This window comes from Phyllopteryx taeniolatus, chromosome 15 (assembly GCF_024500385.1).
Source record: "Phyllopteryx taeniolatus isolate TA_2022b chromosome 15, UOR_Ptae_1.2, whole genome shotgun sequence".
In the NCBI taxonomy this organism is placed as follows: domain Eukaryota; kingdom Metazoa; phylum Chordata; class Actinopteri; order Syngnathiformes; family Syngnathidae; genus Phyllopteryx; species Phyllopteryx taeniolatus.
Genome location: NC_084516.1, coordinates 12,529,682 through 12,549,434, shown reverse-complemented (window position 1 = coordinate 12,549,434; position 19,753 = coordinate 12,529,682). Strand labels below are relative to the sequence as shown.

The following is a 19,753-nucleotide window of genomic DNA, read 5'->3' as shown; positions in this document are numbered from 1 at the left end:
GTCCAAGTCTCCTTGGGCAAGACACTGAACCCTTATTTGTTCCCAGTGGGCATATGGCAGCAGTCGCCCATTGGTGTATGAATGTGTGGGTGAATGTGAGGCTTTGGATACTGTGATGGTGTAGATAAAGCTCCCCAAAATATGCAGTCATTATTACATGGTGTCCTTGGTTTACGATGTTCCCGACATTCGGCTTTTCAAGGCTACGAACAGCGCACAGCACCAGAAGGCACGTTTAGTTACCATCGCTTACTGTTTTTTAATTGGATTGTTTTAGCCCGCATGTGTTTTTCATTCAAATATTCACATTGTAATTACAACTTCCCTATTGCGTTAGCGTAAGTTAGTGGTAGACTAAGGCCCCTTCATAGGAACGGAATTGTCGTGAGCCGAGGACCCCACTTACTGGATTTTATTTTGGAATTTGTCCTTTAGATTGTGCTACTTTTTCAAAAGAAATCTCCCTTTTCACTGATTTCGCAAAGGTGCCTTTCTCTTGAAAGGATGGTTGTTCCTATTGACGTTAGATAATGGTGTGTATGTAAGAAGACTGTACCAAAATATAATTACATGGTGGACTGTGGAAGAGTGATTAGCACATCTGTATCATAGTTGTTCGGTCCCAGGTTTGAATCCCAGCTCTGACCTTCCTGTGTGGAGTTTGCATCTTCTCACCGTGCTTGCGTTGGTTTTCTCTGGGTCCTCCAGCTCGCTGCGACATTCCAAAAACATGCATGTTATGTTCATTGAAGACTCTGTGTCCATTGGTGTGCATGTGAGTGTGAGTGGCTGTTTGTCTCTACGTGCTCTACGATTGACTAGCAAGGGCCTACCCTGCACTGCTTGCCCAAAGTCAGCTGGGATAGGCTCCAGCTAACGAGCCATCCTAATGAGGACGAGCACTATAGAAGATGTCATGATGGATGGATTGATGAGTCAGTATAATAAATAGCAATAAATAGGAAAATATGCTCAGTATTTAAAAAAAAAAAATACATACCACAGTTTAAAGTAGTTTCAACAGATTCACTTGTTTTAAGAGGAAAAACATTACTAAAAGATATTCCTACACCAGTTTTTGGGAATGTCAATGTTTGTCCTTAGGGACAAAAAGGTTGGGATTTTTAAAGTTGAATTGCTGAGTTGATAAAAAAGTAATGATCTGCTTATTCATTGAAGTCTTCCTTTCATGACATAATCACACTGTTTTTGTCTTTTGTTAGCATCCCAACGCTACATTTTGTCCCGCTATCCTGTTTCACTTCCTCCCAGCATTTCATTCCCTTCTGTCCCCCTTGTCTTCATTTCATATTCACTCATCATCTCTCATCCTGACCTCACTGTCTCTCTCGCTCTCTCTCGCTAGCGTTCAACTGTTCTTTCTGCATATCATCTTGATTACTTGTAATCAAGCATTCTCTAAGAACTTTCTTTTTTTTTTCTCCCCCCCCCCCAAACACTTTCTAGTCTGAACTGACACAGCAAGCAGAACTTGCCAGCTGATTCTATTACATTTATTTGTAACAGCTGGATAATTCAATAAGTGGTGCCGAGATGACACGCTGGTTTAATCTACTTGATGGTGCCTCTCCATTGTGAGCCTTCTCTGCTCTCATTATTGTTGTCCTGCTCTTGAGCTTTTTCTTCTTCTTCTTTGCTCCGCGCAGGCAGTTGATGGAGAGCCATTCGAATGACAGCCGGGACAGTGGTCATCACCGGTGGAATTCTTGCTACGGTCATATTACTCCTTATCATCGCAGTACTGTGCTACTGCAGACTGCAGGTGAGTGCAAAGGTATTACGTCCGTCAAGGAGCAACCCGCTTGTTTTCTTTTTAGTTGCATTAAAAAAAAAGTTGAGCGACAGATCCTGAATAATTACACCAAAGTTTGGCCATATTTTCAATTTAACAGGAAAGTACGCAATGTGGATTGTCACTCATGTAATTTGCAAACTATGGCATGAATAATCAACACATAATCTGGTGGTATAAAAATGTTAATTTAAGCCTGGAATGACATCTGATTTGGCCGTGTCACCCTGCTCCATGTCAAATAAAGATTTTAAATTAAAGTCATAGTCAAACTCCCTCTAACGTACAATTGTGATCACCTGGCCCACATCTAAGAGGAAAACTTGTAGTTTGGGTTTGAAATACATCTTTTGTGACAACAATCCTGGACCTTATTTGACACACCTCATATGTCCACTTTAGTTTGCCCCTCACAAGAATGCAGTCAACACGACTTGGACTTGGGACTTCCAATGTCTTGCTTTCTTCGGGATTGGTGACATCAGACTCATCTGCTGAAGGCTCTGGCATTTGGTCTCCAGGTTGTACTCAAAGATCCGTCACACCTGTTCTCACTGCCCTGAGCATTGGACAATTCCTGGCCAAGAAGAACATCGCCATGCTGGAGCAACCTCCCTACTTGTGCAACCTTGAATATTTTTTCCTCTTTCCCAAGCTCAAGGGAGTCATCAAGGGGACTTGGTTTGAAGACATTGAGGACATCAAGATAGATGTAATGACGCCGCTGCGGAGGATTCCGGAAAACTCCTTCCAGGAGTGCGTAAAGGTGTGGCAGTGACTCCAGGGGCATTACTTCCAAAGGGAAAACTTGTAGTTTGGATTTGAAATACATGTATATCTTTTGTGACACCATTCCTGGAACCTTTCTGCCTCACCTTGTACATATACTGCATGTTCCCTGTCAAGGACATACAGTAACTTTCCTAGCAAGAGTCTGTAGATTTTAATGATGTCCAGCGCAAATGTCAAGTTCCTTGTCTCAACTCCGCCTGTCAGAAAATCGACTGATCTCCATCACGTCATCAATTATTTTTCAATGCCAAAGCAAGACCCCTATTGCGTTTTAGTGATACAATGCCAGTCGTTAAAAGTCACAGGAATACTTTGCATTGATTATTGATCACTAGCAACTAACTCCGGCCATCTTGGCAAAAATAATAAGATGCTGTGTGTTGATGTCAACATTTTCACAAATTAACACTAAACCCAAGCACAGGACAAAATACATTCAAGGATGCATCTAGAGACAACTATCAGAAACACATCCACATGATGTTTGGGCCAAAGGAACAGCAGGTAAACATCCTCAAGACTGGCCATCAAATCGAAGCGATATTACATGATAACGACATGATAGCCGGAGCTGGATGTGGTGACCCACTAGAATGGAAAATTAGCTTGTACTATCCAGATTGTTTGAGGAGTGTGCGGACTAAAACTCATATCTGCACTCACCAAAGTGTGTTTGCATAGTTTTCATTTCACGCCAGCCTCGCAAAGAAAGGAACATGCGCTGCGACTTACATCAGCCATTCTGCCTCAGTGGCTCTCCCGTCTAAGCCCGTGGTAAATCATTCATGAGATCATTTTTTTTGCTGAATTCCCAACCCCCCCGCACACACACACACACACACACACACACACACACACACACACACACACACACACTCGTCATTGTACATCATTCTCATTTCCCAGCGAGTAAGTCATCTCTTTTTAACAGTGACTGATTTCATACCAGACAAACCTCAGATTGATGCTGTGTATCACATTCGTGGGTGTACTGTAGTGGCTGCAAAAATTGTTTTAAAAAGCCTTGTCCCAGTATTACAGCAATAGTGGTCTCCTAATTGCACCTAAAAATGCCACAGACTTGCATGCTCTCCACCCGAAAGCAATTTGCTAAGATTGTCTACAAGCAAGGGTGGCCTTGATTGAGTGTAAACACTATTATCCTCTCTATTTAGGGAGTATTCCGATTGTTTTAATTGCCAGACAAATCCAAGTGATCTCTGTATTGTGGTTTGATATTAGTTGGCGGGATGCCTGGGATTAATCTGCAAGCTCAATTTTGTGAGTCACAAATAGTAGCTGCAAATGCTTTGCTGAGGTACAAGTGCGCTGAAATTGCAACGAAATTAACCCCCGTAGCGGATACGAAAGTTAGGTGTCGCCGCTTGTCCAACAGGCTACTTTGAAGGACAATGTGTTTGTATTCGCAAGTAAACACTGTAAATACTGTAGAATGCATGTCATTGAATCAGTATACTGTGCTTATGAAGGAACATGTTTGGAAGGCCAGCAATAGTAAAACGAGGTAGCCAGCTGTTTATCAGCTGCACACGAGGCCACGTCACTTAAACAGATTTCACGACTGACGATGACATAGTTCAAATAAAACAACTAATTCAAAATCTAACACACCATCGCGCCATTAAGATGACTGCAGTAGTCCAGACTGTGCAGCGGAGATTTCAGACATTATCCGCCCACATGCAGCATGTTTGAATTGAAAATGCCCCTCGCAGGTGCATGAAAAATGATCTGCTGGCGCTGAAGTTGTCTTCGCTAATTATATGACAAAATATGTTGATGTTCAGCCGTCGATCGGCGCAACGTGGTAGGGACATATTTACGGCTGTTGGGCAGTCGGTGAGCATATATGGGCCAGGTGTCTTCCACACTGTCAGAACGAGGCAACTGCCGGGCCGTCACCAACGGTCAGAGCACGGGAGCAGTTAACTAAATCAAAACATGCAATATGATGTTTCACCTTCATGGAGCGCTAGACTTACTACAGGCTCTCGAGTGCGGATGAGGAAACGCGCTTAAGTCTTATCTCGGCCAGATATGAGAGGGAACGTGAGGTACGCATATGATAGAATTAAGTGGACGGCAGAAGTCGGCGCAGTCAGAAAAGCGTGGAGATGCGCGCCTTTTGTGACTTAAGCATACGAGAGAATATGTGTGTGAATCCTCATACCGCAAGGAAACAAATTGTGACTTTATAGAGCAAGATATCTGGTAAATTTATAGGACAAGAACCATAAATGCTGACTTTAAAGGTCACAGAACCATTTTTTGGAAACTATATTTTGGTAATTTTGTTGAGCAAAGAAGCATATTTGGTTGGGTTAATTGGAAGCACATTTGGTAAAAAGACAAGAAGCAATGTTTTTGACCTCACACTTGAGAGCAAGGAACCATATTTTGTCTATTTATACACACAGCCGCCATTTAAACTAAATTGCCAAATCTTAATTTTACTGTGATGCTTACAGCATTGAGATCCACCTTTTCTGTTCCCTGATTTCCTTCAGTGTCCATTTGAACATTCCCTGATCTTTCCTGTGTGCGCCTTTAATATTTTACATGAATTCTTGTCTCTCCCTCTCCTCTCCAGTATTACTGCTGTAAAAAGGAGGAGTCCGAGTCGGAGGAGGAGGAGCCGGACTTTGCTGTCACGTCGCGCCTGCCGCCGGTCCACTCTAATCACAACATTGTGGCGGCCACGGCCGCCGCCTCCTCCATTCCCAATGGTCCCGCCCTCTTCCCCACCCCGCCGCTGGCCCGAAAACTGACACGCTCGCAAACGTTCTGTCCGTCGTGCACCCACTACGAGCTTCCCTTCTACTTGCAGCCCCCCGCTCCCCCGCCGGTCCACCACCAAGCCGATGGCCTGAGGAACGGTGGCGAGCGGGTCAGCTACCGCAGCATGCCCCCGCCCCAGCAACAGCCGGACATGGAACTGCCCGTGCCCGTCAACATTTCCAACTACCGTAAGCCCCACTTGGCCCGCTCGGTCACCATGAGGGACATGTTCACTCGCAGCTGTAGCATCAGCACTGATGTTTAGCTGAGCCTCCAAGCTAGACTAAAAGATGGCTCTGTTCAATGTCATTGTGATCCCTCTAGTCCAATTCGGTATCATCTGATGCGCTTTGGACGCTCAACTGGCTCTCAGGACACAATTTGCTATGATCAGGTCGAGGAACTCACTTTCACCCGGAACGCCACACTGAGTTTGTGACTTTGAAGGTTGAAGTATTTCAGTTGTTATATAACTCCTTGGCTTGATAATGCTTTTGTAAAAGATTACAAAACGTAATTTATATAGTCCGAGCCCTCTTCTCCGGGATGACATCACGGTCAGGGTTTTTCTCTCTGCCCTAGCTGCTACAAAAAAGCAAAATATGATTAGGAGCAGTGTTTCCCTGCCATGGAAGGATCTGTCTCCTCCTCCATACACAGATTATGGAGATTATGAAACATAATTCAGCGCCAGTGGGACGGGGGTGCCTTTTTTCTGCAGATAGATTTCACTTTGGCTGTGATGTTGAAATGACATAAAGGGCTCGCGGAAAAGATAGAAATCGTCTATTTATTTTCCCAAAAATCTTGTCAGTGTACTTTGTAGATGGATGTCCAGAGCAGTAGTGTGAATCTGACCGTTATATGCTCACATGACTGTGAATGTATAACTATTTAATCCTTCAACACGTTCTTGCAAGAATTTAGTAGGGAATGGTACAAAAAACTGCACCAAAATTGCTAATTCATTCCAAAGTATATTTTTCAATGTATTTTTGCCATAAAAATGCTCATTTTGCCAACATTTCATAGCTGTTGTAGTAAGGTTATAAGAATTCCGCATTTTGTAGGTCATTATTAGGCAAGGAACCACATTTGATGACTCTATAGGGCAAGGAACTGTACTTGGTGACTTTATAGGGCTAGAAGCCCGATCTGGTAACTTAAGGTGACTTAATACAGCAATTAAGCATATTTGATGATGGTAAGGAAACGTATTTAACATTACAGGGCAAGGAAGAATATTTTTTAATCATAATAGAAAAGGACCTGCATTTGGTGACATTATAAGGGCCAGGAACCCTATTTGAAGACATCATAGGGAATGGAACCCTATTTGGTAACTTTGTAAATGAAGGGAACCATATTTGGTAACCTTAAAAAGAAAGGACACATATTTGGTGATATTAAAGGGTAAGGAAACAGATTTGATGGCCTTTCAGAGCAAGGAACCATATTTGGTAACTTTACAAAGCAAAGAAGCCATATTTAGTGACTTTACTGGGAAAGGAAGCATATTTGGTAGGTCTATAGGGCATGGAACCATAACTTGATCAGACAAGGAACCATAATTTGTACCCTTCTTGGGAAAATAACCAGGTTTGCTAACTTCAAAGGGCAAAGAACCATATAAGGATGAACAAAATCATATTTGCAAGGAACCCTCCATCCATCCATCCATTTTCTTTACCGCTTATCCTCACTAGGGTCACGGGCTGCCGGAGCCTATCCCAGCCATCTTCGGGCGGGAGGCTCGGTACACCCTTAACCGGTCGCCAGCCAATCGCAGGGCAGGAAACAAACAACCATTCACACTCACATTCACACCTACGGGCAATTTAGAGTCCTCAATCAACCTACCACGCGTGTTTTTGGGATGTGGGAGGAAACCGGAGTGGCCGGAGAAAACCCATGCAGGAGAACATGCAAATTCCACACAGGCTGAGGCCGGATTTGAACTCCGGTCCCCAGAACTGTGAGGCAGATGTGCTAACCACTTCCACCGTGCCGGCGGCAAAGAACCATATTTGGCAATTTCATAGGGAAATGAGCTGTATTTGGTAATGGTAAAGGGCAAGGAACCGTAGTTGGTGACAAATCCCATTTACTAACTTTATAGTGCATGGTACAATATTTGGTCAATTTATGAACTGTATATGGTAACTGTAGGGCAAGGAACCATATTTGCTAACTTTAGAGGCCAACGAACCATGTTTACTAACTTTGTGGAAATCATTACATTATGAAAATAGACAGAATATTGCACACAGCTTATTTTAAAAAAAAGTCATTAAGTACAGAGCAGTATTTATCTTGGTTATTCAACCTGAAAGGTAATTATAATAAAACTTGTTTTAAAAAAAGAAACAAAAAGATAATGAACTGAAAGTATATTTCACTCCTAAAAAAAGATATAACGAACAAAAAGAATATTACGCTATTGCCGATTATGTTTCAATGATTAGAAATTTTATTTTCTGTGGTTAAAAATAATCCTTGAAATCATTCGAAATTCTTATAGGAACGCAGCCATATATTATTCTCCTTAAAAAAAAAATTAACAATGTCACCCATGTGCTAATCGGCAGCAATAATGCTGAATATGTTTTGTTTAAAGGGTGACAGCATCGTACTGGTTTCCGTCATAACCAGAACTGTGATGAAACAACAGTTTTACCACATGGATTATTCCTATATAAGAGACTTGACTCTCCTCTCCCCTTTACTGAAGCTTCATGGACTCTCCCAGTCTTTCTTCTTTCTGTTGTCTTTGATTTGTTGATCCACACGCTGAAGATTTATCTAGCTTTGAACGCACTTCCCTAAATATTTAACAGGCCACTTTCTCTCCACTCCTGACACATCAGACTAAGGAGTATTCCTGCTCCACTGACTGGCCTTGTGGAGTGCTGCCGCTCGGACTAAGAAGGAGCGGCTTTTGAATTTTGATGCTCTTAATGAGTGGAATTTATTACGGCTTGATGACAAAGAGGAAGTGAGAGCGGGCGCGACTACTCTGGACACCCGCCCTCCCCTCTTCAAGTGGATGCTATTGTACATCTTCTTTCTATCTCTCTCTCTCTCTCTGTTTATCATATTACAGGGCAAGCTCATTTATTTTTCCAAAGGATCAAACTTGGAGTAATTGACGTGCTTTCCTGCAAATACATACACAAACAATGTTATGCTTTCCTTGTTAATTAAGCGATAAGACGGGTGCACAGTGAACTTGGTGCCATAACGAAGGCGACAGACTCGATTCTTGTTAGTATTATTTGGATTATTACAGATATGTCTCCAAATGCAGTGTTGCTTTTACGTCAAAAGTATTTGAATTACTCTGTTTGTTCCATGAACCAGCTGTTTTGTTTTCCTGAAGTACAACAGACACGTTTATGTCCTTGTTTTAATTGGATATCTGGCTAACAGACACAATGTTGATAATAAAATAGTGTTAAAAGAAAATCTCTGATTAAAGTCCAATTAGCAATCATTCATGGAAGGTCCATGCATCCACATAATGTAATTGTCTTTTGTTTTTTCTAGCTTTGATTGACTGCACCTTTTTTTATTGTTTTGTCTATAGATACATGTGTGTACAGTGTTCCCCCACTATTCTTTGAGGATAGGGACCGGGCCCTGCCCCCGAACAGCAAAAATCAGCGAGAAATTGACCCCCCCACCCCCAAAAAGGTTTATCATACCTATATATGCCTATATGCCTCTTCATGCTGCCATGACCAATATCCATATTTTACCAGTGAGAGGAGCAAAAATATGAATAGTATGATTTCAACTTTGCTGTTTAAATCCAGTCTTCCACTTACTGTAAGTCCAAGTAAAGTCTAATATCGGCCAGAATCTTAGCATTTTCAAAACAACTCTAATCAAAGTCAGCTGAAAACTGATTATAGGTTGTTTGTAAAAGATTATCCTGAGCAATTTTCCTGTGATGTGTTAAAAGGGATTTTCCCTTGTTTGGGCTAACAACCGTAAATATTAAAAACTTGATCAGTATTTATGATTGCATATCCTTCATGTGGTCAATACTGGACTCTGTGATTGTGACGTAAAATGGAACGATAGCCAACTAGGAAGCTTGCTGAAGCTTATGCTGTTGTTGGACTCAAATAGAGGAGCAAGTGGTTGTACTATGTGTGTTTGTGTAACGTGTCCCCTAAGTCATACATCACAATAAAAATGACAAGAGTTTGCAACCACATTGTAGTTGTCAGATAAGGTAAAAGGTTGTCTATTTTATATTTTTATCTAGTAGTACCACTTCTTTTACTTTTTCGGGACTCTGGATTCCTTTGCGGTACCATGCTGCCTCTCACGTCAGTCTTGATACCATAACACATAGATTGTTATGAGTGTGGTGTGTTGGTCATCTCAAGTATACCACGTACTATTGGAGCAGTAAGCACACTCATTTTTTCTTGTCGTGTGCGGTCCGTCACATTTTAAAAATAATTTTAAGATGTTAAAATTTGTACCCTTCTTAAATATGTTTCATGTCTTTGAATTGTGCTCCAGATGGGTCTTTTGACCTGAAGTCCAAAAGTTGGAGCGAGAAGTTTAGGTCTCCATTCCTTGGGTTACAGTTAAAGTCAGTTCTTTGGTCATTGGGCTTCAGTTCACTTCAGTTGTCATTTGAGGACATTTTTTTTTTTTAATTTATTTATTTTTTTTTCTTAAGTCGGAAATCGGTCTCTGATCTTCAGTCCAAGTCAGGTATCAAGTCTAAGCGACGTCTCAGATCTTTGAGCTTCAGTCCAAGACACGTCTCAAATCTTTTCGGTTGGAATGCATTAATTCTCTGGTTGTTTGACCATAAAGTAGGGTACACGCATACCAATAAGCAGGGCGAGTTTGAGCATTTTCACCCCCTTCCAATATATGTCAGCAAATCTCGGGTTATTAGATGTCTCCAAAAGATCGACTGGAGATATGGTTATGTACTTGTACGTGGCGTGCTGTGTTAGTCATCTCACTTACACAACACACTATGAAAACAGTAAGAACACTTGAAACAATATGACATACAGTAGCTGAAACATGAGGCAACTAAGAGTATCCCCTAGTTAAGTCATATTTGGTGGTGGAATGAACAGTTTTAGACTGTTCATCTCGAAGAAGTAAGTGTGGATAGAATAGTATCAAAAAGAGATCATCTGAAAGGTTTTTCATGTCTGGATGTAGCTATTGCATTAATGTCATCACAAAGTGTCCATTCATGTCTGTGGCAGGGAGGCTCCTCACACGCCCCCATCTGTCACAGTCTTCTGTGCTATCTCTCATTCATTAGCTCTGACTGACGCTTCTAATAAGTGCATCTATTTCCTCTCCCGGATCGTTATTTTTTTTTTTATAGTCCGCTTTCCTCTGTGACTCAATCACTTCATTGTTGAAATAACTCCCTCCTGTAAAGGCTGCAGTTATCATTTCCTCGTCTCGCTGTCAGGTTGCTTTTTAATCTTAGTTAGCCGTCTTGACAAACGGGCGCCTCCACCTGACGTCCGACTGGAGCTGTGTGCCAACTGCAAACTCACTTCCATCACTGCTGATCTGCTCAGAGCTTTGACAGTCCACACTGGGCTCCCATGGTAACGTTTAACTCTGTGCCGTGTCTGCCGTTTGACTTGCAACACAAAATACTCGCCGGATGACTGGCTTCTTTGTTTAAATATCTCACACGGAACAAACAGCATGTAGCAGACAGCTGTGAAACAAACCATGATATAGTTTGTTTCCTTCGTGTATAGAGATGAGGAGCAGATGTGGTCTCATTATCAACAAACAGTGACCAGACAGCAGCAGAGAACCATAATCAAACACTAGTATGCATAAACAAGTGCAGGATGGTGTTACCCGCGTTACCCACTTGTGCGCTATGCTGACCAATTTCTAATCTAATTTAAATGTATTTTATTCAATTTAATTTAATATGATTTTATTTCTGCACCACATGTCTGCATCTTATCCCTGGTGACTTTGGGTGAGAGGCAGTGTACACCCTGGACTGGTCGGTCACCAGTCAGTAGCAGGGCACGTGTACAAACATCCAGTCTTCAATCAACAGAACATGCATTGTTTTTGGAATGTGGGAGAAAGCTGGAGTGCCCAAATACGTAAAACCTACGCAAGCACAGGGAGAACATGCAAAGCCCGCACAGGACAGACAGAGGTCCTTTCTCTCTCTCTCTCAAAATGAACCCTGTCTGTTTGGCAGCAAGTTGGGGTAGTGGTGAGCATGTCAGGTCGTGGGTTCAAAACGGCCCTCTTGTGGGTAAAGTTCAATCTGGCTTCTTCCCACATTCCAGAAACGTGCATTTTAGGTTCAGTGAAGACTCTAAATTGCCCATTAGAGTTAGTGCGTGCGTGCGCGCAATAATATTCAATGTGAGCTTCTCTCCTCTGCTGACAGCTGTCTCAGCTGGTCGTCTAACCAAAGCCCGCAAAACCCTTTTGAATGTGTTTTTTTCCCCTCATTTTGTTCCATCTAAAAAGAGCAGTCTTGACAGTTTGTACATAACATGCATTGTTACACGTGGGCTTACTCACATGAGTCGATGAGTTTGTGCTGTAAATAAAGCATTAACCATTTAGATGCAAATACATCAGCGTGTGAGCAAAGCGTGAAGCATGCTCTTTGAGATGTACAGAAGGTACTTTGTACTCCTATAGTTTTTGTGTTTATCAGCATGTGCCTATTGTTTGTTCCCCTCACTATAATTCTCCAGCCGTGGAATTGAGATGCAGCACAGCAGAGTGGCTGAGATGCACATGAATTATGAAGATGATGGATAGCAAGCTTTCCAACAAACGCTGCTAACCGTTGTCTTCCTGCTCCATTGCTTTTTCTTTATCCCCAAATGGGGATTCAGTACAAAAAGCTCATACATGTTATGTTGTCACACTTGATGACACTACAGGTGCAAATTAAAATGACTTTCAAACCATATGTTGTGATATACACGGTTTGAATAAAAAACTAGGGGCTGAGCTGACTTTTTAAATTTTGAATTATTTAATCATTTCAGCCCATAAACCTGAAAAAATTATTCAGATAAAATAAATGAAAAAAAACCCCAGTAAAATTGGAGGCAGGGGAAACACAGCGTACTAGTGGTTAACATGTTTGTCTTACAGTTGTGAGGTTCAGGGTTCAAATCCTGGCTCAGGCCCGTTCACCCCTTGCTCGCCCACATTCCAGAAACAGACGTTTAATTTAAACAAAATAAATAAACAAAAATTGTATATTTGAATTGTTTAAAAATGAATTTAAGTACGTTAGATTCCGTGATCGTCAAATGACAATGTTTACAAGCAATACTGCAGGCCATTTACACCCAGCATAATGTTATTACAAAGGATGGATGTACAAGTTTTTATCCTTTTATAAAGCAAATAATAGTGCCAGATTAAATTAACAATATTTTTAGTATAGTACACGGATGGTGAAGAACCACACTGTGTCGTGTATTTTTTTCATTATTATGTAGTCACGTTGGGGTAAAACCTCTCTTGACATTTGATACAGCTCTTCTGTATTTGATCTAATTCGATTTTGGGAGGTGAACCTAATGTTGTGTCTAGTGAGTGTACACGTGAGCATAAACAAAAACAGCTGCTTCATATGCGCTGTATTTGTTGGGAATGTGGAGCAGAACCCTGGTTTAATCTCAGTGCTGCTGTATCAGATGGGGGATGAAATCTCAGTCGTCCATCTCTCACACATAAACAACGCCATGCATGAGCCATTAGAAGCCAGTGTGCGTAATATTTCTAAAAGGAGAAAAAGGCCATGTCTCCTGTCTGAATTTTTCATCCCCACCCTTTCTGTCTTTGTACAAACTAATAAATAAGCAATGAATCCCGAAGACAAAAAACTGAATGGACTTGATTTTATGTCCTCCCTGGCCAGTACCGGCACATTTTCTCCATATTTCTTCCTCACTCCGTGAGACCTCGTTCCTCTTGCTGTTTTAAAAGCTAAATCTTTCACCGCACTCCCCTTCCTCCACTTACCCAATGAACCGTGGTGAACATCTCCAGGCCCAAATGTGTGTTGTAAAATTCTAGGCTCCTGTGTGTGTGTGTGTCTTGCACACTACTGAACTTGACCTTTTGCTTTGTTAATCCGCCAGTGATTTAGCTTTAGAGCGCCCGGTGGCGGTGAATCAGTCTGAGAGGCATGGCTGTAGATTACCACATGAAGTGTGGCTTTCTGATAATGCAACATTCTTCTTATTGGAGAGTGACGGGGACCTGGAGAGGCCAAAGGGAGAGGGACTCGAGCGTCAGAATCATTTGAATTGGTAATTTGTTGCCCTCTGGTGGTTGCATCAAAAAGGACTGTTTCATCCAGTATGTTTGTGGCCAGTTATTTAATCTACTTCTTTATATATCCAATATGCTGCTTGATTCTGAATGTATTCCATTTCAGGCAGTGCAATTTGTTGTATTCAGTAAACATTTACTTTTCTCGGCCGCCGTAGTAGGCGAAGTCGACAAAGGTCCGCCTCTCGAGTTTTGACAACCAATCACATTTAAGTGTGACAACAACCCGCCAGGCGGGAACTTCCGGTTCCTCTCTGTGCAACGGCTGTCGTCTGCAGTGCAAACAAACTACTAACGTCTAGTAAATATGAATTTAGAACAACCGTCTGAAGATATTGCGGAACAAAATAAGTCAACAAGCCCAATTTCTACACCAGAAGGGAATGACCTAAAGAGAAGACCGCTGAAAAGGTTAATTTTATTGACGTTTAAAAAGTTCGACCGTATTGTGATTACCATATGGCATCTGAAAGACTTGCCTTTTTATTTTTCAAGCTGTATCCTTGACACTTTTTCTATATACTTTCGATTGTATGAAACTATGTCATAGTTAGTGTAACGTTTTTCAGTTCCACTTTTACTTTACCAAGTCAATTACTTGTCCATTCGTTTCATGTTATTTCAATCAGCATCCATGAAAATGCCCTCTCTAAAATTCCTTGTCCTCATAGAACTCCGTTTTCAAAGTTAAGGAAAGTACACGCTAACTTCAAATCACCGGTGAGTACCCACCTCAGTCAAAGCCAAAGACATGATCAAATATGAAAAATGTTCTTGTTGTGATTCACAGGGTCAAGCAACCAGGACTTGTAAAGTGAGTCCTGACGAAGAGGCGGAGGAGCTGGAGAGGAGGCGAATGCAGCTGGATGCTGACATTGCACAGCTGGAGTTGGAGTGAGTACAGTTGCTTTTGTTCCTTTAAAATGGAGTGAGCATGTCATGCCAGCAGTTTGTCAGTATTTATTTCAGGGGAATGATGGAACATAACACCATGACATTCATTTGCAGTCTTCATTCTGGATAAAATAAAGTTGTGTTTCCGCAGAGGATACAAAGTGGAGGAGCTGGATTATCACATTGATATGTTGCATGAGTACAATGACATCAAGGACATTGGACAGTCTCTCCTGGGCAGAATAGGTATGAAAAATGATCATATACACACTACACATCGATACGCTGATGGATGTACCTGTAGATATAAAATAACAATGTACTTTATACTGAACTGTTTATATGATTCTGTAAAGTATCTGGAAATTATTTGATTACACATTTAAAAAAAATCTATATACTATAGTACTCTAATTATACAACTACGTAATAGAGGGATTCCATTATCTAAAAATCCATACTATCTAAAGAGAGAAATTCCAGGCTGTGAGGGGCGAGTTGACCTCTTGCAGCATTCTAAACAAACACTACTCTGGCTTTGGGAACATTTGAGACAGCTGTTTAGAGTAAACACACTTTATGGCTAAAAGTGGCATGGGAGCCTGGTAGCATCATGATTAAACAGCCATCTACTGCCAATGTCATTTTCAGAGAGGTTCATGTTTAATCCAGTGACACCACAATCTGCATGAATAATGTGAACAAAAAAGAAAATAGACTGTTTTTTGGACATAGTTGGCAAATAAAGATGATTCTGAAAAGTATTTGGACACATGGCTCTTCATTGCACCTACTGTACAAGAAGTGAAAATTGGAAAACATGTTCATGATGTTAGTAGTTGGTACTTCCCTTCCTGACAAAATACAGTATGTCGGGCCCGATCTGGGAAATCAGCCACGATAGCAAATCGGGCCAACAAAGGGCCTAAAATCTTGTAGTCTGATCCAGGCACAAGGTACACACAGCAGTGTGTGTCGTTTAAATTAATGCACTCAAATATAGAACTACTAATGCATGCATCTTATGTCAAAACATATGTGTAAAATGACAGATTGAATAGAAGCGATACTGTTAGGTTTGTGCTAATATACGTACTACATTATAACTGGGCATGAATTTTTTTTATTTTACCTTCATGTCTGGCTGGACGCTTACCTTCTCAATACTACAGTACAATGCATTTAAATAGAGGTAGACTTAACACATATATCTCAGTATACATTACGTTTACTTTCTACTGAATCTATTATAAACTGTCCCAAAAATACGTGTGCTGGTTTTCACGTCACAAGTGCCAGTATGTTATCCTGCAATCTATACTGCAGGTTTACAAAAAAAATCGCAATGTCATTTTTTCCCAATATCGTGCAGCCCTAATTAATATATTTTATAAATCTGTGTTAGTAACGAGTGCTGAAGTAAAATGTAAACATTGAAAATGGAGATACAGTATGTAAAACTGGCATCGTAAAATAAGTCCTGCAGTAGGCTCATTTTCCTACACAGATCTCCTGTTTACATTAAATGTGGTAAAAACAGTACTATAATGTCCATTACATTGTATGGATGGATGTATGTATGTAACATGCGTTTTCTTGCATAACTAAGCATTACAGCTTACCTTCAACGAATTGTTCAGAACAAGCACAGGCCGGGTTATCTGGCCAGAATGAGATCAGCTCGGCTGATTTGTGAAATCTCTTCCTTGACAAATGTTCAGTCTTCTCAGCCTGATTCCAAATTGGTGCCGATAAACGTTGAACTGAAAATTTGTCCTTCCCACTTGTATTTTTCCATCCTGACAATGCAACATTATTTCAATTTTTTCTTTTTGACGTTGGCAATCAATCAAATGTTTCTATTCAAACATTCAGTAAGCAATAAAACAAAACAATGCATCAACCTCCAAAATGACCACTGCGAGTGATGTGTGAAGTGACATCACAGGAAAATTGTCTATATTCTGCCTCTGGTGGTGGTATCCAGAATGCTGCGGATGTGGCAAAGTAATGTCACACTTTGCTGTTTCTATGTAAAAGGCCGAGGCTTGTACTTGCCGGTTCTTCCGTTTCACCTCTTGTGTGGAAAATTTGCCAAACTCCAGTGTAGGCTAGTCCTGATTATACAGAACTGCAACATGGAAAAATCCCAGTTTTGCCATTCATTAGTCAAATTAGTTTTGACGGTAGTTCTTCTAGAGTGGGCCAGTAGATGTCATCAGAGTGTTGTTTCTCTCCAGGGAAATTAAAGAACGTGTCCTTTGTACAGTATACATATAAACAGTATTTAATATTACAATGCTACTTTTACTTCTCCTACATCAAATAGCTCTCTTATAGTGTAGTGTAATAGAAGTTATTTTGACTAGTATCATTTTGAAACCATCCACTGAATGTGGTTTCACAATGCATTATAGGCGTAGATAAGTCATCTTCATTCCAGGATTTATTCAGATGATTGTGGGGCAGTGTTTAGAAATTACAAGCTCAAACGACTGCTTGAAAATGCGGAAGTTTGTCTAATTTAAACCTTCCTAACTGTCAGCAAAGTTTGGACGAGTCACAGCCAGTATGTATCATTTTACTCACTTTTGTACACACACATGACAAGCTGACATCTCCACCAGTGTTCTCTTTTTAGTTTTAGGGTTTCAAAGCTTGTTTCTCCCACAGCACACCCTAAAGTCACGTCAAGAATGACGCCTTTGTAAATAGAGGTAGCTTTTCCCCTCCAGCACAATGGCCGTCTTTTACAACACTTAGGCACAATCGCCACCTCTGTCCGTCATTTACACACACATGCGTACAGTCTAATACAAACACACAGCAACTTCCTCCCTCTCTCACCTCACACACCTCGCTCACTCATTTTCAACACTCGCTTTCACAAAGTGCCCGTGCTTGGACACTGAGTTTGACACGCTACACGCTGTCACTCTAAGGGGGTGGACATGGGGGTGCAGCGTGTAGCGAGTGAATGGTGACGTGACGAAATGCTCTGTAGTACTCGCCAGAGACAACTGTCACTTTGTCTCTCGCCATGTTCATCTGTCAGCCACGGCATTGTACATCTCTAGGGGTGCACTTATTTTTTTTACTACAAATGCATGGATGTACATGACGACGACTGTGTCCCAGTGGACATCTTATGGAGTTTCTTAAGTCGAGTCCAACCTTTAAAGGGGACATTTGAAGAGTTCACATGCAAAAGCAGACATCTCCATTTTTTGTGAATTGAGTCAAATGATTTTTTAAAAATATCTGGTTCCGGTTTAGGACGGCACGGTGAGAAACTGGATAGGACATCTGCCTCACAGTTCTGAGGACCGAGGTTCACGGCTGGCCTCGCCTGTGCGGAGTTTGCATGTTCTCCCCGTGCCTGCATGGGTTTTCCCCGGGTACTCCGGTTTCCACCCACATACCAAAAACATGCATGGTAGGTTAATTGAAGACTCTAAATTCCCTGTGAGTCTGAATGTGAGTGAAAATGGATTTTTGTTTATATGTGCCCTGCGATTGGCTGGCGACCAGTTCAGGGTGCACCCTATCTCTCGCCCAGAGTCAGCTGGGATACGCTCCAGCACGCCCCGACCCTAGTGAGGATGAGCAGGACGGAAAATGGATGGATGGGTTCTGGTTTAACGCTAATACTTATTATTTAGGGTATTGTAACTTAATATGTACTAAACAATTACGATGCCAATTTGGATAAAATCTAACTTTTACTGAAGATGTATTTTAAAGAGGTGTTTGTCATTTCATCGCAAATTAAGACGAGAAAATAATTTAGTTGAAAAAGAGTCAAGTCCAAAATTTTCCACATAACTATAAAATTACTGTACATAGAAATGGTAGGTATTGTGCTTTGTGAATTAAAAAAACAAAACAAAAAAAACAGGTGAGTGTACTAGAACAATCTCTTGAACTAACATTCATTCGTTCATTTTTCATACCGCTTAACCTCACTAGGGTCGTGGGGGTGCTGGAGCCTATCACAGCTATCTTCAGGCGAGAGGCGGGGTACACCCTGAACTAGTTGCCAGCCAATCGCAGGTCACAGAGAGACAAACAACCATTCGCACTCACATTCACACCTACTGGCAATTTAGAGTCTTCAATGAACCTACCATGCATGTTTTTGGGATGTGGGAAAAAACCGGAGTACCTGGAGAAAACCTACATAGGCAGGGGGAGAAGATGCAAACTCCGCACAGGCGAGGCCAGCCGTGAACCTCGGTCCTCAGAACTGTGAGGCAGATGTCCTATCCAGTTTCTCACCGTGCCGTCCTAAACCGGAACCAGATATTTTAAAAAAATCATTTGACTCAATTCACAAAAAATGGAGATGTCTGCTTTTGCATGTGAACTCTTCAAATGTCCCCTAACCTCTCAGAATACTAACACCAATCTCACCAAATCAGCAATGGGAATTTTGGCTGTTTTTGAGAGCTGCTTCTTTAGGCTCATTTCCTTAAAAAGAGACGCAGCTTTCGGCTTCCAAGTGGTCCCTCGGTTTTTGTTTTTTTGTTTGTTTTTTTTGTTCTTGTTTCTTCAAATAATTAATTACCAAATTATTTGTAAAATGAATCATAGATAGCTGACCCTGACATAAGTCAAATGCAGGTTTTACTTACTCCTCCTGCTTTGCTGTTTGTTGCAGCTGCTCTACGTGGGACCACCACACGAGACCTCTACAGCCACTTCAGTCTGGAACTGGGGGACTAACAGTAAAAAGAACCATTTTGAAAATGTTTGTAAAGTGGAGCCCACTGTCAGCTTTAATTTGTTGGACATTTATCTAAACAAGAGTGTATGAGAACACAGTTACTTGCCTGACATGTTTATTATTTATATAAAAAAAAAAATGTTAAATAACATTTGTTGATGCATTGTATGTTATGGGTTTTACACTGACAATGGTTTTACACCTTTCCTTAGAATAGTTTCAACTGACAGCATCCCACCATTCAGCCACTTTTGGTGTACAGTACTTTTACAAAGTAATAGGCGTAAGTGTATTTCTTGTCTTGTTCAAATTAATTCCCAGCGTTGATGAAGCTGTATGGTAAGTACAGCTCCATGGCGCCCTACAAAAAAGTTTCCTCACTAAAT

General features: G+C 41.2%; 2 protein-coding genes across 3 annotated transcripts in view; both read left to right on the top strand.

The window, feature by feature from the left end:
• The window catches only part of fam163ba (family with sequence similarity 163 member B, genome duplicate a), a 51,572-nt gene extending 41,951 nt beyond the window's left edge, over window positions 1–9,621 (top strand). The window contains exons 7-8 of one of the 2 annotated variants that reach the window (XM_061799142.1): window positions 1,668–1,783; window positions 5,217–9,621. In XM_061799142.1, the coding sequence (XP_061655126.1) occupies window positions 1,691–1,783; window positions 5,217–5,669 (546 nt within the window). In that variant the 5' untranslated portion in view covers window positions 1,668–1,690 and the 3' untranslated portion in view covers window positions 5,670–9,621. Of the gene's footprint in view, window positions 1–1,667; window positions 1,796–5,216 lie in introns of both variants that reach the window. The other variant, XM_061799141.1, reaches the window with a different exon arrangement.
• A 339-nt stretch (window positions 9,622–9,960) lies between these two features.
• swi5 (SWI5 homologous recombination repair protein) lies at window positions 9,961–19,518 on the top strand. The gene is made up of 5 exons (XM_061799143.1): window positions 9,961–14,158; window positions 14,419–14,467; window positions 14,538–14,641; window positions 14,793–14,887; window positions 19,302–19,518. The coding sequence occupies exons 1-5, from the start codon at window positions 14,055–14,057 to the stop codon at window positions 19,364–19,366; spliced, it is 417 nt and encodes a 138-aa protein (XP_061655127.1). The 5' UTR covers window positions 9,961–14,054; the 3' UTR covers window positions 19,367–19,518.
• The last annotated feature ends 235 nt before the right edge of the window (window positions 19,519–19,753 follow it).

Excerpts from the sequence above, each read along its gene's own strand:
- swi5 (XM_061799143.1), top strand. The coding sequence starts at position 14,055 with ATGAATTTAGAACAACCGTCTGAAGATATTGCGGAACAAAATAAGTCA. Across the intron at positions 14,642-14,792 it reads ATTGCACAGCTGGAGTTGGA|AGGATACAAAGTGGAGGAGC; the intron begins GTGAGTACAGTT and ends GTGTTTCCGCAG. Across the intron at positions 14,888-19,301 it reads GTCTCTCCTGGGCAGAATAG|CTGCTCTACGTGGGACCACC; the intron begins GTATGAAAAATG and ends TGTTTGTTGCAG.